The sequence below is a fragment of the Phoenix dactylifera genome, chromosome 12, assembly GCF_009389715.1.
Source record: "Phoenix dactylifera cultivar Barhee BC4 chromosome 12, palm_55x_up_171113_PBpolish2nd_filt_p, whole genome shotgun sequence".
Taxonomy (NCBI): Eukaryota; Viridiplantae; Streptophyta; class Magnoliopsida; order Arecales; family Arecaceae; genus Phoenix; species Phoenix dactylifera.
Genome location: NC_052403.1, coordinates 13,407,594 through 13,420,385, shown reverse-complemented (window position 1 = coordinate 13,420,385; position 12,792 = coordinate 13,407,594). Strand labels below are relative to the sequence as shown.

The 12,792-nt window shown below is 41.6% G+C and overlaps 1 protein-coding gene across 1 annotated transcript; it reads right to left on the bottom strand.

Moving 5' to 3' along the window:
* Window positions 1-754: 754 nt before the first annotated feature.
* On the bottom strand, window positions 755-4,974 carry LOC103720948 (MDIS1-interacting receptor like kinase 2-like). The gene is made up of 2 exons (XM_008810929.4): window positions 1,503-4,974; window positions 755-1,105 (listed from the first exon to the last, which is right to left on the bottom strand). The coding sequence occupies exon 1, from the start codon at window positions 4,401-4,403 to the stop codon at window positions 1,839-1,841; it is 2,565 nt and encodes an 854-aa protein (XP_008809151.2). The 5' UTR covers window positions 4,404-4,974; the 3' UTR covers window positions 755-1,105; window positions 1,503-1,838.
* Window positions 4,975-12,792: the final 7,818 nt, after the last annotated feature.

Here is a 12,792-nt window from a genome sequence, read left to right as displayed (position 1 = left end):
TTAGATAATGGGGCAAGGACTCAATTCCCACTAGAGTTAACCCTCGAGAGGCAGCACGGTTACGGGGTTGAAAGTGGGGATTAGCCCCATCTAATCTCAAAATAAAAAGGAAAAAGACTTGGTTAATATTTGATCAACAAAAATGCTATTTTCTCCCTTTCTTCCGGTATCTTCTCTACCACTCTCCACTACCAAACTTCTTTATCTAAGAGTTGCAACAAATCTATCCATCAAACATTTCTTTCACCTATATCCATTTTCTACACTATATGTGACTATATCATAGCTATATCTCTGATACTCGTACCACTTAAATCAATCATTTAATCCATATGATAGGATGGCAACCATCTACAAGTACTCCATCTTCTTGGTTTGTGCAGAGTTAAAAAAAACATTGCTATCGAACACTTAGTTAGCTATTGCGATCACATGAATTAGTTGCATGCATTGAACGTATGGCACCATGGACTATCTATCAAGTAGTAGATAATTCACATGAAAAAGAGAGATGAAAAACAAATTAATTTTTTGAATTTAATTGTTTCATGGGACAACATTAGACCTCTTGAATGATTGACAAGGAGTTTTAGCCATTGAAACCATAATATCATTTTCAGATATTTGGATCGTGGTTACACACTATCATGATGGTCAATATAATTGCTTTAGGTCCAAATTATAGTGCTCTAGAGTAATAGAAAAATTATCATTTAAAATATGCAACACAAAAGATCTGGTAGTTAAATACATAAAGAATCCACTAGTTGGCTTAATCTGATTGAATTGAAAGGCATGTAGAAGGTTGAAGAGTTGCAAGCTGCAAATAAGTGGCATATTTTCTGCATGGTTGGTCGTATTTGTGGCACATTTTGTACGCATGAAAATGCCGTTGTTGTTAGTAACACTACTTCATTTGTCATATGAGCTGGAGGAGGTGAGATGCGGTTATCCAGAATATCTCTTAGTAATGTTCCTTGGCTATCCAATGTTGATAAAGATGAGATTAGCTCACCTGGATGCCTCCCCATCAATACTTCTAGTATTACTACACCAAAACTATATACATCACATTTCTCAGTCACCCTTGTCGTGTATGAAAGTTCTGCAAAAACGAAGAGAAATGATTAGTCTTACCCACTATTATCAATTAAATGAAGTTCCTAGTTTGTAATAGTTTTCTTTTTTTTTATTGACTTGATTGCTTGTTAGTTCTACTTCATAGTTATAAAAATTTGGTAATTGACTGTAACCACAAACTTACATTTTGAAATCTAGGCTCATAATAGATAGTTTTAAAAGGTTCATAGATGAAAACATGTAGCTTTTAATCTCCATAGGTTTATTAAGAAATTGTACGCCGGTCAATATATATTTCTTTCTAAAGGAATGATGAACCAAATAAAAAAAGTCCTACTATAAAATAATGTGGAATATGAAATACAAATGTAAGTGGTGAGCCAAGTTGCTTGAATATGGAGAAATTTGGAGAAATGACTTACCTGGTGCAACATATCCATATGTTCCTGCAACCATGCTCCAATTTGATGAATCAGGTTTAAGAATCCTTGCAGTGCCAAAGTCTGAGAGATAGGCCTTAAAATCAAAATCTAACAAGATATTGTTAGTTGAAATGTCTTGATGTACTATGGAAGGATTACAATCATGATGCATATATGATAAGGCATGGGCCACATCTTTGATGATATCAGCTCTCTTATCCCAACCCAATTCCATAGCTGTATTTTGATTGTGTAGGATGGTAGCTAAACTTCCTCTCTCAATATACTCGTATACAAGAAAATTGCATCGAGTGTTGGAGCAGAACCCGTAAAGTTTTACAATGTTGCAATGTCGAATTTCAATTGGATTTCATTTCGAAAGCTTCTCTCATTAAAAATCCCTTCTTCCATCATGTGAAATTTTTTCACTGCTACCACCTGCTTAGTTGGAAGTTCTACTTTGTAGACACTGCCACATCCTCCCCTTCCAATACAATATTTATCATCAAAATTTTCAGTTGCAGTAATAATGTAACTGTAAGCAACTCTCCCATCAAAATTCAATACTGAAAACAGATCTCCAATAATAACTTCATCATCCTCTTCTTTTGCTGGCCTTTCTTTCTTGCAAAGCATCACAATGAAAATGATGGACATAACCAAAAGAACAAAAGTGCCCAAGAGAGGAATAGCAATGCGTGGTATTATGTGGTGTTTCCTTGAATCATTAGTATTCTCCATGATCGGGCCACAAGGAGGCAAACTTTGCACATCGCCACATAAGCCTCTGTTATCGGCAAACCACATCGCTGGAGCATTTTGAAATAATCTACTTGGAGGAAGAGGGCCCTCCAGATCATTGTACGAGACATCTATGGATGTCAAGCTTATCATGCTTGCTAGAGATGAAGGCATGGCACCAGATAAATTATTGTGGGACAAGTTCAGAGATACTAAGTAAGTCAAGCTTGCTAGTTGTGATGGTATCTCTCCTTCAAGGCAATTATGACTCAAATCAAGTAGATCCTGCAAGCTTTCCATCTCACCAATTTGTGGTGGAATGCTCCCATTGAATCCATTTTCACTCAAATCCAACAGACGCAGCTTGGATAGATTCTCTAGTTGTCCTGATATCGGCCCGCTTAGATGGTTATCAGACAAATCAAGAACTTCTAGGCTGGACAAGTCTCCAGTTTCTGAAGGCATCATTCCAGATAGCCTGTTACAACTCAAATTCAACTGGAATAATGAGCTCATGCCACTGAGCTTCCTTGGTATCTCTCCAACTAGCTGGTTTGAAGAAACATCTAGGACACGCAGTTGCAGCATTTTCCCAAATTCAGGGGGTATTTTTCCAGTGAGCTGATTCCCAGAAACCTGTAGAATTGTCAAATTCTGACAGTATGCCCAGTTTTGTGAAAGCTCTCCATGCAGTTGGTTGTAGCTCATATCCATGTAGATTAGATTTGGATATATCCCCAAGTCTTGGGAGATGTTACCTTTGAGTCGATTTCCTTCAAGGCGAACTCTCAACAAGGTAGAGCAATTTTTCAGAGACCTTGGAAGAGGGCCCTCAAAATGGTTGTTTGCTATAACGAGACGTTGAAGCACGCCTCCTTTGCAAACATCCGGCGGCAAGCTTCCTGCGAACTCGTTGTCAGCTATTTGCAAGGAAGCCAACTTCGTTAGATTTCCGAGCTCATGAGGCAAAGAGCCGGATAATTTATTACCGAATACGCGAAGATGAGTGAGGCTTCTAAAACTGCCAAAAGGCTGAGGAATGGTGCCAGAAATCCTATTTGTATGGAGGTCCAGTGTACTCAGCTTGGTCAGGTTTCCTAAACTTGAGGGGATGGAACCTGTTAGAATATTATCATTGATCATTAAAACAAACAAGTTCACTAGGTTTCCTACTTCACGTGGAATGGAGCCCGAGATCTTGTTAGTATGGAGCTGCAAGTTGGTAAGCTTGGTGAGGTTGCCGAAACTTGGAGGGATGGAACCTATGAGATGATTCTCATGAGCTCCCATTTGTTCGAGTCTGTAAAGCATTCCTAATTCACTGGGAATATGACCAGATAGCTTGTTGTGGTAAAGGTGAAGAGTTCTGAGATCGGTCAAGTTACCAAGGGCTGGAGGGATGAAACCAGTGAGTTTGTTGTTGGCCAAGTGCAGGCTAACCAGGCTCCTGACATTGCCAGTTTCTGGAGGTATGGAACCGGATATCTGGTTTTGGTAGAGATGCAGGATCTTGAGATTTGTAAGGGAGCGGATCTCAGAAGGTATTGTTCCAGTGAAATGATTGAATTGGAGACGAAGGGAGACGAGTTTTGTCCAATTGGCAGAGAAGAACGCAGCTGCGTCACCTGTGAATTCGTTGTGAGAAAGGTCGGCTTCGGAGACATGAGAGAGATTGGTGAGAGAAGGTGGCAGGTTGCCGGAGAGAAGATTGTGAGAGAGATCGAGGGAAGTGAGAGCGGAGAGGGTGCCGATGCCGGGCGGCATGGCACCGAAGAGGTAGTTGCGTCGGAGGTGGAGGCTGGTGAGGGATGCAAAGGAGGAGAGGTTGAGGCCGTCAAGCTTACCTGACAGGCCGGCGCGAGGGAGGCTGATCTCGGTGATGGCTTGGCTTCCATTCAAGCAGCAGGTGATTCCGAGCCAAGTGCATGTGTTGTTGGAGAGAGTCCATGAGCTGAGGGCTTGTGGCCTTTGGAGAGTGGATTTCCAGTGGAGGAGAGCTCTGGTTTGGGACTCAAGTAGTGCTGTGGAGCTCAAAGCAACTGCTATGGATGATGAGTGGAGAAGTGATAGGAGTAACAGAGATAGTATAAGCAGGAGCTGCCAAAGGGAGAGAGGAGCAGTGGAAGGGAGCAGGAGCTGGGAGAATGGCTTGGAATCCATTGAGCTATAACCCAATGGTTTCTTGAACTCGGTAGATTGGTGCTGAGGGGAGGATTGGGGGTCTTCTTAAAAGCAAGCAGGCACCTTGTTTTGCACCTTTTTTTCTGAAAAAATAATAATAATTCCTTGTTTTGGTGTCTTAATCCCCTCCTCCAGTGAATTTGACCCAACATGAATCTCATGAAATTATTTGTAGCTTTTTAATTCAGCTTTTACATAAGCAACTACCCTTTATTCGATCCTTATCAAAGCCATAGGACAAGGAACATGTGCTTGATTCCGTAATTCTCGTAGAATAGATTTCCAATCAAGAGTCAAGCCTAAATTATTCTGCTTTGAATATTAAATTCAAAAATCAGTTCATATTAGTTTGTTTGTTGGTCATTTTCTTTTTTTTTTCAAAAATGTTGTTTGTGTGATGCTAGATTGCGTGAACACCAGCCAAGAATCAATTATGTTCCAAAGTTTTGCTGTGGTTAAAGGCTGGCTGCTCCTCTTGACATGCTTTGTTTCGTGGTCAAGTGCTTTGAAGATTCCCCCTTGATTATTTAGGTGGTTGTGGAAAAGTCGTGCAGCCCATAATCTCCATTAGATTCGAAATTTAGCTCACCAACTCTCCGATTCTTATGTTCGATTAAACTTTTCTAGTGAGCGGAGAAAAAAAGCTTGTAGCAGCTCTGAGCGGAGAAAAAAAGGGCTTGTAGCAGCCGTCGGAGCCACGGGGCTTTTGAATGTCGGGCTTGGGCGAGCCACGAGGATCTTCTTTCAAACAATACGGTGAAGAAAGCCGAGGCTGGTCGCATTCATTTTTATTGGGTGTGACACCGTGTGAGCCGCCGTTAAACAACAAAGTCTATATTTCAAACAATGTGGCCGATTGGTATTTCCCTTAAATGTATTTTTATAGGAAAACTGTTCTATATCTAAAATTTAGCATAGCGTGCTTTTTTTTTTTTTCGCTTAGGAAAAAGAGGAAGGGGGGAGCTCACCCTCGTGTAGCAGCCCCCACCTCACCAGGAGAATGTTCGATGCGGGCAGAACTGACCGCGTATTGGGCACACCGACTGTTTTTACTCATACCTTTTCCACCCATGGGCCTGGCTCGGTCAGCCCTCTGGGCTCCGGCACGAACATGTGAGTACGTCACACCCAACACTATCGAGGTTATCAGCGGACTAATAAGCCCTTCCATCTCACGTGTCCGAGCGAGGAGCATTTGGTTTCTACATTTAATCGACGCCTGCGCGTTTCGAACTCGAACCACGCAGGTGGAAGTCATAACCCAGTTCCACGAAGCTACCACCTCAGTGGCCATTTAGCATAGTGTTTTGCTCATGAATCTAGGTTAGAGAGTTTTTGGGTTCTGAGTGTAGGTCAACAGAAAATTATATCCTGCACGCACTATATGCATCACACCAATCACCTCGTTTCTTTTCTGTGGGCTCAATTCACCGTGCACTCGTCTTGGTGATGAGTCCACAAAAACGAGTTAGGAGATTAGTGCAGTGCATGGCCATAGTCCGAAATTTATTTAAATATGATTTAAAAATTTATTTTTTAAAAAAAATAAAATACATTAATTGCTAATTCTTCTCCCAAAAGTCATATTAAAAGTTTATCCCAGTTCAATTTGTCAACTGGATGTGACTGTATGCACAATTTTGAAGAGAAAACTTCAAATTTAAAATGTCATCCTTGTATTTAAATTTTCTAAACGCTGCCTGGGTTATATTGTAATGATCCATCAATAGACTTTTGTTTTTTCCTCTCTCTTTTTTAATACTCCTAGAGCCATCAAACAATAATTCTACTTGAAACTATCACATGCACCATGGCATCATAGATCAGCCGTAAGTGATGACCGGACATGGAAAGGAAAAGTAAAAAGGATAGTTTTTTAGGGAAAGTGGAGAAAGCGAGACACTTCTTGCAAACTTATTAAAAAGAATTTGTGAAGTGTTGTTGTAAGGTGAAAATATAGAAGAGTTGCAGAAGGTTAATACATAACAGCCTGCAGCAGAGGAGATAGAGATTGCATGAGTGTTATATAATGTCCTCATTGATGTAAATGATATGGCATAGTTTGATTAGAAGGATCAATGTGTCCTCATTATGCACTTTTTTAATAGTATATTTTAGATCTACAATTGATTTTTTCCCCCTCATGACTCCTGTAGAATGCTTATATTCAAAAAGTACTACACCGGAAATATAGACTTTCCTGCCATTAACTAGCTAATATAAGGCTATCTAAGAAAAAAGAAGAAAGAAAGAAAAACTTGCTTAGTTGCTTATAGAAGGAAGCATCTAATTGCCAAACCATGTTTGAAGCCTAGCTCCCTTTCTGGCAAGACAATCAGCAACTACATTCTAATACCTAGGTATACACACTGTATTTTCACCATATTGTACTCTTAGAATTGCGAATGTCGATCGTTGCCATTGGGTCTTACAACCACTCTGGGCAAACCTTCTCATAATTTTATTAACATGCTCCAATGCATCCATGCATAAATCAGTCCCATTCAAGTTGTTATCAGCCACCACCACCTGAATTCCGATGCAACACTTTTAACTTCGACACGATCAGGTGCGTCATATTTGTTTATCACTGAAAAATATTCCAGAAAAGGATTGAGTGCAATGCATGGCTGGATTAGTGATTGAGATGAAGGGATCATACAGAATATCTTGAAGATACTGCAATTCAATATATTAGTACCCAAATGGACATTTCATTAAATATGTTTAGAAGCTCAGCAAAAGCATTGGATCTTATTATTTAAGGAAATCTTTGTTTCCTGTGTAGATTCTAGACTTCAGGCCATGATTAAACCTGAGGTCTTACCTCGAGCTAGACCGTGCCATGCCGGTGCCGAGACGACGTACTCTCATCACGTATTGACTTGCCTCAACATGCATGCAACATGCCGCCCACTTGTCGGCCTCAAATTGCCCCATTTCCCTTCTCCCAGTAGCATTTCTACTGACAACGAGATCAGGACAGCGGTGTAGAAGCAAAGAAGAGATCTCCAAACATCAAGGGAGAAAACAAGGAGAAGAAGAGGATCGGACTGAGTTGTTAACACTGATGGCGGCCATGTTTGGTGGATGACGAGGTATATCGTTCACCAACCCTCGGCTCTCTGCCTTACAGGCCCAACCGTCTCTGTTTCCATCAGCTCCAGAATTCTTACAGGTACTCTTTTTTCCTTGGATCTTTCTTCGCTCTTTTGGTTAAACACCCGAATCTTATTGCTTTTTAGTTGTTGTGCTTCTCATTAGCATACCCTCCTTAATGCATGCTGGCTCAAAGAAACAGTCGTCTATTGATTTGGTTTTTAAGGATTATACAAGAAGTTAGAATTATAACAGATATATCTCAGCCGTAGAGATATTACTGATTTTCATTACTTCAGTCTGTTCTAACAGAATTGTTATTTTTGTTATAACAGTTGTACAATTGTAACAACCTTCTCTTCTTCTCCTATACTGATAGTTGTCTATATATATCTCCTCTTGTAATCTTTTTAGAGTATGGTTAATACATGTTCATCATCCTCTATATGGTATCAGAGCTTCCTTAGTTCCACGAACAACAAAGGATCCTTCTGCTTCCGCTCATGGCAGATTCAAGTTCCTCCACTATTCTGGTTGTGCACACACCCATTTCTGCCAATACCACCATACCTCTGGTAGCTATGAATGCGTCCTCTCAGCTCCCTCTCAAACTCACGCCGTTGAACTTCTCATCTTGGCGTGCTCAGTTTGTTTCATTGCTCATTGACTATGATCTAATGGGTTACATTGATGGAACGATCAAGCATCCGACCACAGTTTCCTTCTCTCAAGGAGATGCTACGGCAGCTGTTGCCCAGATAAACAACCCAAGAGGGGGGGTGAATTGGGTTTTAAAATAATTATTACAATTATTTGATTTGCGAAATACTAATTAACACTTTTTGCAAGTTGATTAATTAGATGCTATGTGCTGTGAATGAAATGAAAGTAAGAGAGATACACAAACAATCACAAACACAAGGATTTTATAGTGGTTCGGAGCTAACCCTTGCTCCTACGTCCACTCTCCAAGCCTCACTTGGGAATTCACTATAACCCCTCGGATTACAGCCGGTTGTTTTACAAGCTCACAACCAAACTTGTTGTTTTACGAGGTCACAACGAACTCGGTCGGTTTTTTCAGGCTCACCGACTAGAACCACCCCGATTGTTTTTCCGGGATCACAATCGAACCCTTACACCGTTGGTTTCAACCTAGGCTCACCAACAAACCTATACACCCTTGATTCAATCCCCTGATTGAATCAAGTAAAGACCAAATGGAAAGAACAAAGACAAACAGAAAAATAGAGCTTCTAAAAAGCAGATATACAGCGATATAACTAAGAGAGAAGTTTAGAGCCCTCAAACACGTTTGAGTTGGAGTAGAGAAGGGCTTCTTGAACTTTCTGTCTCCTCTTGAATGTCTGGAAGACTTGAAGGCTGGAGGAGACTTCTTTAATGCTGGGAAGAGTCGGTTGAATGGAGTTAATGGTGCTCTTCCTTCTTTTCCGTTGAAAAATCGTTTGCAGATGAGGGATTCTTGTTTTCTTTGAGTGGAATGTTGCTTCTCTACTTTGCTACAGTCCTCTGTGGCTATTTAAGCCATTCCCCACGGAAACTAGCCGTTAGACTCACTTTACTAGCCGTTCTGCACACTCTGCACATCCTGACAATGTGTCCGTTGGGGTCGGAGTCGACTCGCGCGATCTGGAGTCGACTTGGCTGTAGCGGGAGTCGACTCATGCTTTTCTGGAGTCGGCTCGGCAACTGTTCCGGATTTGAATTAAAGTGAGCTTCTCGACTGGGAGTCGACTCGACTTAACCTGGAGTCGACTCGCCAAAACCTGGAGCTGACCTGGCATTTTTGGAGTCGGCTCATCCCATGAAATCCACAGAGCTATTCTTCAACTTGGCCCACTCGAGTCGACTCGGAAATACTGGGAGTCGACTCGGCGCTCAGAGCCCGAACTCCCGATCTTCTGTCTTTTGGCTCGTCCAGTCTTAGAGTCGACTCGAGCTGTTCCGGAGTCGACTCGGCTCTCAGTTTCCGAAACACAGCCTTCTGTCTTTTTGGTGTAGCGCTGCCTTGGAGTCGACTCGAGCTGTCTTGGAGTCGACTCGCGTCTCAGAGACAACAATTCGGTCTTCTGTCTTTTTGGGGTCGCGCTGTCTCGGAGTCGACTCGGGCATTGTGGGAGTCGACTCGGATCTCAGTGTCCGAAAACTGCTCTCTGACTTTTGCCTAGTATAACACTGAGAGTCGACTCTAGCTTTCTTTGGAGTCGACCTGCTAACCATCGGAGTCGACTCGCGTTCCTCAGGAGTCGACTCGGCTCTCAGGGTCGAAAATTGCTCTCTGACTTTTTGTCTGTAACTCCCTGGAGTCGACTCATACTACTCCAGAGTCGACTCGGCAAGCTTCGGAGTCGACTCGCGCTCTTCAGGAGTCGACTCGTTGACAGGTTTTGAATTGAGTCTTTCTGTTCATCTGTCTGTTCTCAGTCGGAGTCGACTCGAGCCTGTGCCAGTGCTTCTGATACGCTTGGAGTCGACTCGTAATATCCCAGAGTCGACTCGAGTCTCAGACTTTGGTTCAACTTGACTTCTTAACTTATCCAAATATCTTGAACCAAGTCTAGACGCACTTAACCATAAATTTATAAGATTTTCACTGAAACACTAGATTGAATTCATTAGTAAGCATAAGATATACTCAAATGCTTTGATCTCATCAAAATCAAATAGGGTTATGATCAATCACTCCACAGCAGCCATGTACTCCCATTGGCTCCGACAAGATAAGCTAATCCTTCATGCCATCTTTTCCTTTGTCTCTGAGACTGTTATCCCACTTATTGCAACATGTGAAACATCTCATGAGGCATGGATGACCCTTACTCGCCTATATACAAACAAGTCACGCTCCCGTGTGATGCAATTCAAGGAGTCTCTATCCTTGGCTCAACGAGGATCCTCCTCTATGACTGAGTTCCTACAATCAGTCAAGGGTTTTGCTGATGAGCTTGCTGCCATTGACATTCCATTATCTTTTGATGATCAAACACTTTATATTCTTAATGGATTAGGCTTTGAATTTCGGAACATTGTGGCACCGATCCGTGCCAGGGAGAAACCTTTTTCTTTTGAAAAGCTTCATAATCTCTTAGTATCTCATGAAGCTTATTTGCATCGTCTTGATAGCACTGTCAATCCTTTGGTGGTCACTGCAAATGCTGCTAATATGAAATCTAAGCCTTTCACTCGCTAGCAAAACCACAACCTTGCTGCCATCCTTCTTCTCCAAGCAGAATCGATCCACTATCACTTGCTAATGGTGTGATAAGGTTGGTCATTCTGCTCGCACATATCGCCAAATGATTAAAGCCAAAGGAGGAGATGCAAACGCCAATTACACTGCTACTTCTACTACTCATGGTCCGAAGAAATGGTTTGTGGACTCAGCGGCTTCCCATAATGTCACCTCTGATCTTGCTAATCTGACCATCCACTTTGAATATAATGGTACAGATGAAGTGGTTATTGTTGATGGATCAGGTTTGCCAATTACTCATGTGGGTTCTGTAGTTCTTCCTTCCTCCTCCTGCACCTTCAATCTTCATGACACCTTATGTGTTCCTGATATTAAGAAAAACCTTATTTCAGATCATGAATTCACTAAAACTAATCATGTGTCTGTTGAATTTTTTCCTTGGCATTATCTAGTAAAGGACATGAGAACAGGGGCACCTTTTCTTCGGGGTGTCTGTAAGAATGGCATCTATCTACTGAAGGCTCTGTCCAAGACTTCACCGTCCCAAGTGCTAGCTTGCGTTGGTGAGAAAACCTCCTTGGATGGCTGGCATAGGCGTTTAGGTCATCCAAGCTCCCAGATTGTCTCCAAGATCATTCACCTGCATTCGCTTCCTGTTTCCAGCACTTCCAAATCTTATGATGTTTATAGTTCATGTCACTGCAATAAAGTTCACCAGCTTCCTTTTCATTCCTCTTCACTTGTTAGTACAAAACCTCTTGAATTTTTCTATTCTGATGTTTGGGGTCCGTCTCCTCAAAAGTCGGTGGATGGCTATAGGTACTATGTTGTTTTCATTGATCATTATACCAAGTATTCATGGCTCTTTCCTATGGTTCACAAATATGAAGTTACACAACTTTTCATCCATCTTCGAACTCTATTAGAAAAACAATTTGAACTTCCTGTAAAAAAATTATATTCCGACAATGGTGGGGACTTTTTAAAACTCAAACTTTACCTGGCTACTCATGGTATTGGTTGGTTTACTACTGCTTCCCATACGCCACAGCAAAATGGTACTTCTGAACGTCGTCATAGGCATATTGTAGAAACATGATTAACTCTTCTTCATCAAGCATCGTTGCCCCTTCAATTCTGGTCTCATGCTTTTCAAACGGCTATTTTTCTTATAAATCGTATGCTTACTCTTTTGCAATTCAAGAGCCCCTTTCATGTCCTATTTGGTTGCTCTCCCAATTATCTTTACCTTAAGACCTTTGGCTGCTTATGTTTTCCATGGCTAAAGCCATATAATTCTAACAAACTACAGCCCAAATCTCATCCGTTTGTCTTTCTTGGCTACTCCACTCAATAAAGTGCCTACAAATGCTGGAATTTATCACAAAAGAAACTCTATCTATATCGGCATGTTGTCTTTGCAGAGGAGTTTATGCCTTTTGCGACTATCTCTCAGATTTTTTCCTCTATTGGTTCAAGTTCTGTTTTCTCCTCACCATCGCAAGCTATCTCTGATGAGTCTATTCCAGATGTCCCTCCAGTGGTTCGGTAGTATTCTCCAGCTTCTGCTACTCGGACTTGTGTGCCCTCTACTTCTGTTTCTTTTTCTGCTAGCTCCGGACAACTTCCAGCTTCATCTGGTATACTTCTGTCTTCTCAGGCTGTTTCTTCATCGCCCTCCCAGTGTCCTGTTTTATCCTCTGAACCTCTGCATTCCTAGCACAATTCACATTCACGGCGTACTATAGTTACTAGATCTATGAATAACATTTTCAAGCCTAAATAGTTTTTCTCTATCACCAAACATCCTATACCATCAATCATGGAACCTACGTGTGTCTCTTAAGCCTTGAAGGATCTGAAATGGAGGGAGGCTATGTCTATTGAGTTCAATGCTCTTCTTCGTCATGGTACTTGGAAATTAGTTCCTCCATCTCCATCACAAAACTTGCTGGGGTTCCGGTGGGTATTTCAAATTAAACGGTTGCCTAATGGCGCTGTTGGGAAGTTCAAAGCTCGTCTGGTTGCCAAAGGCTTTCATCAATAACCTGGACT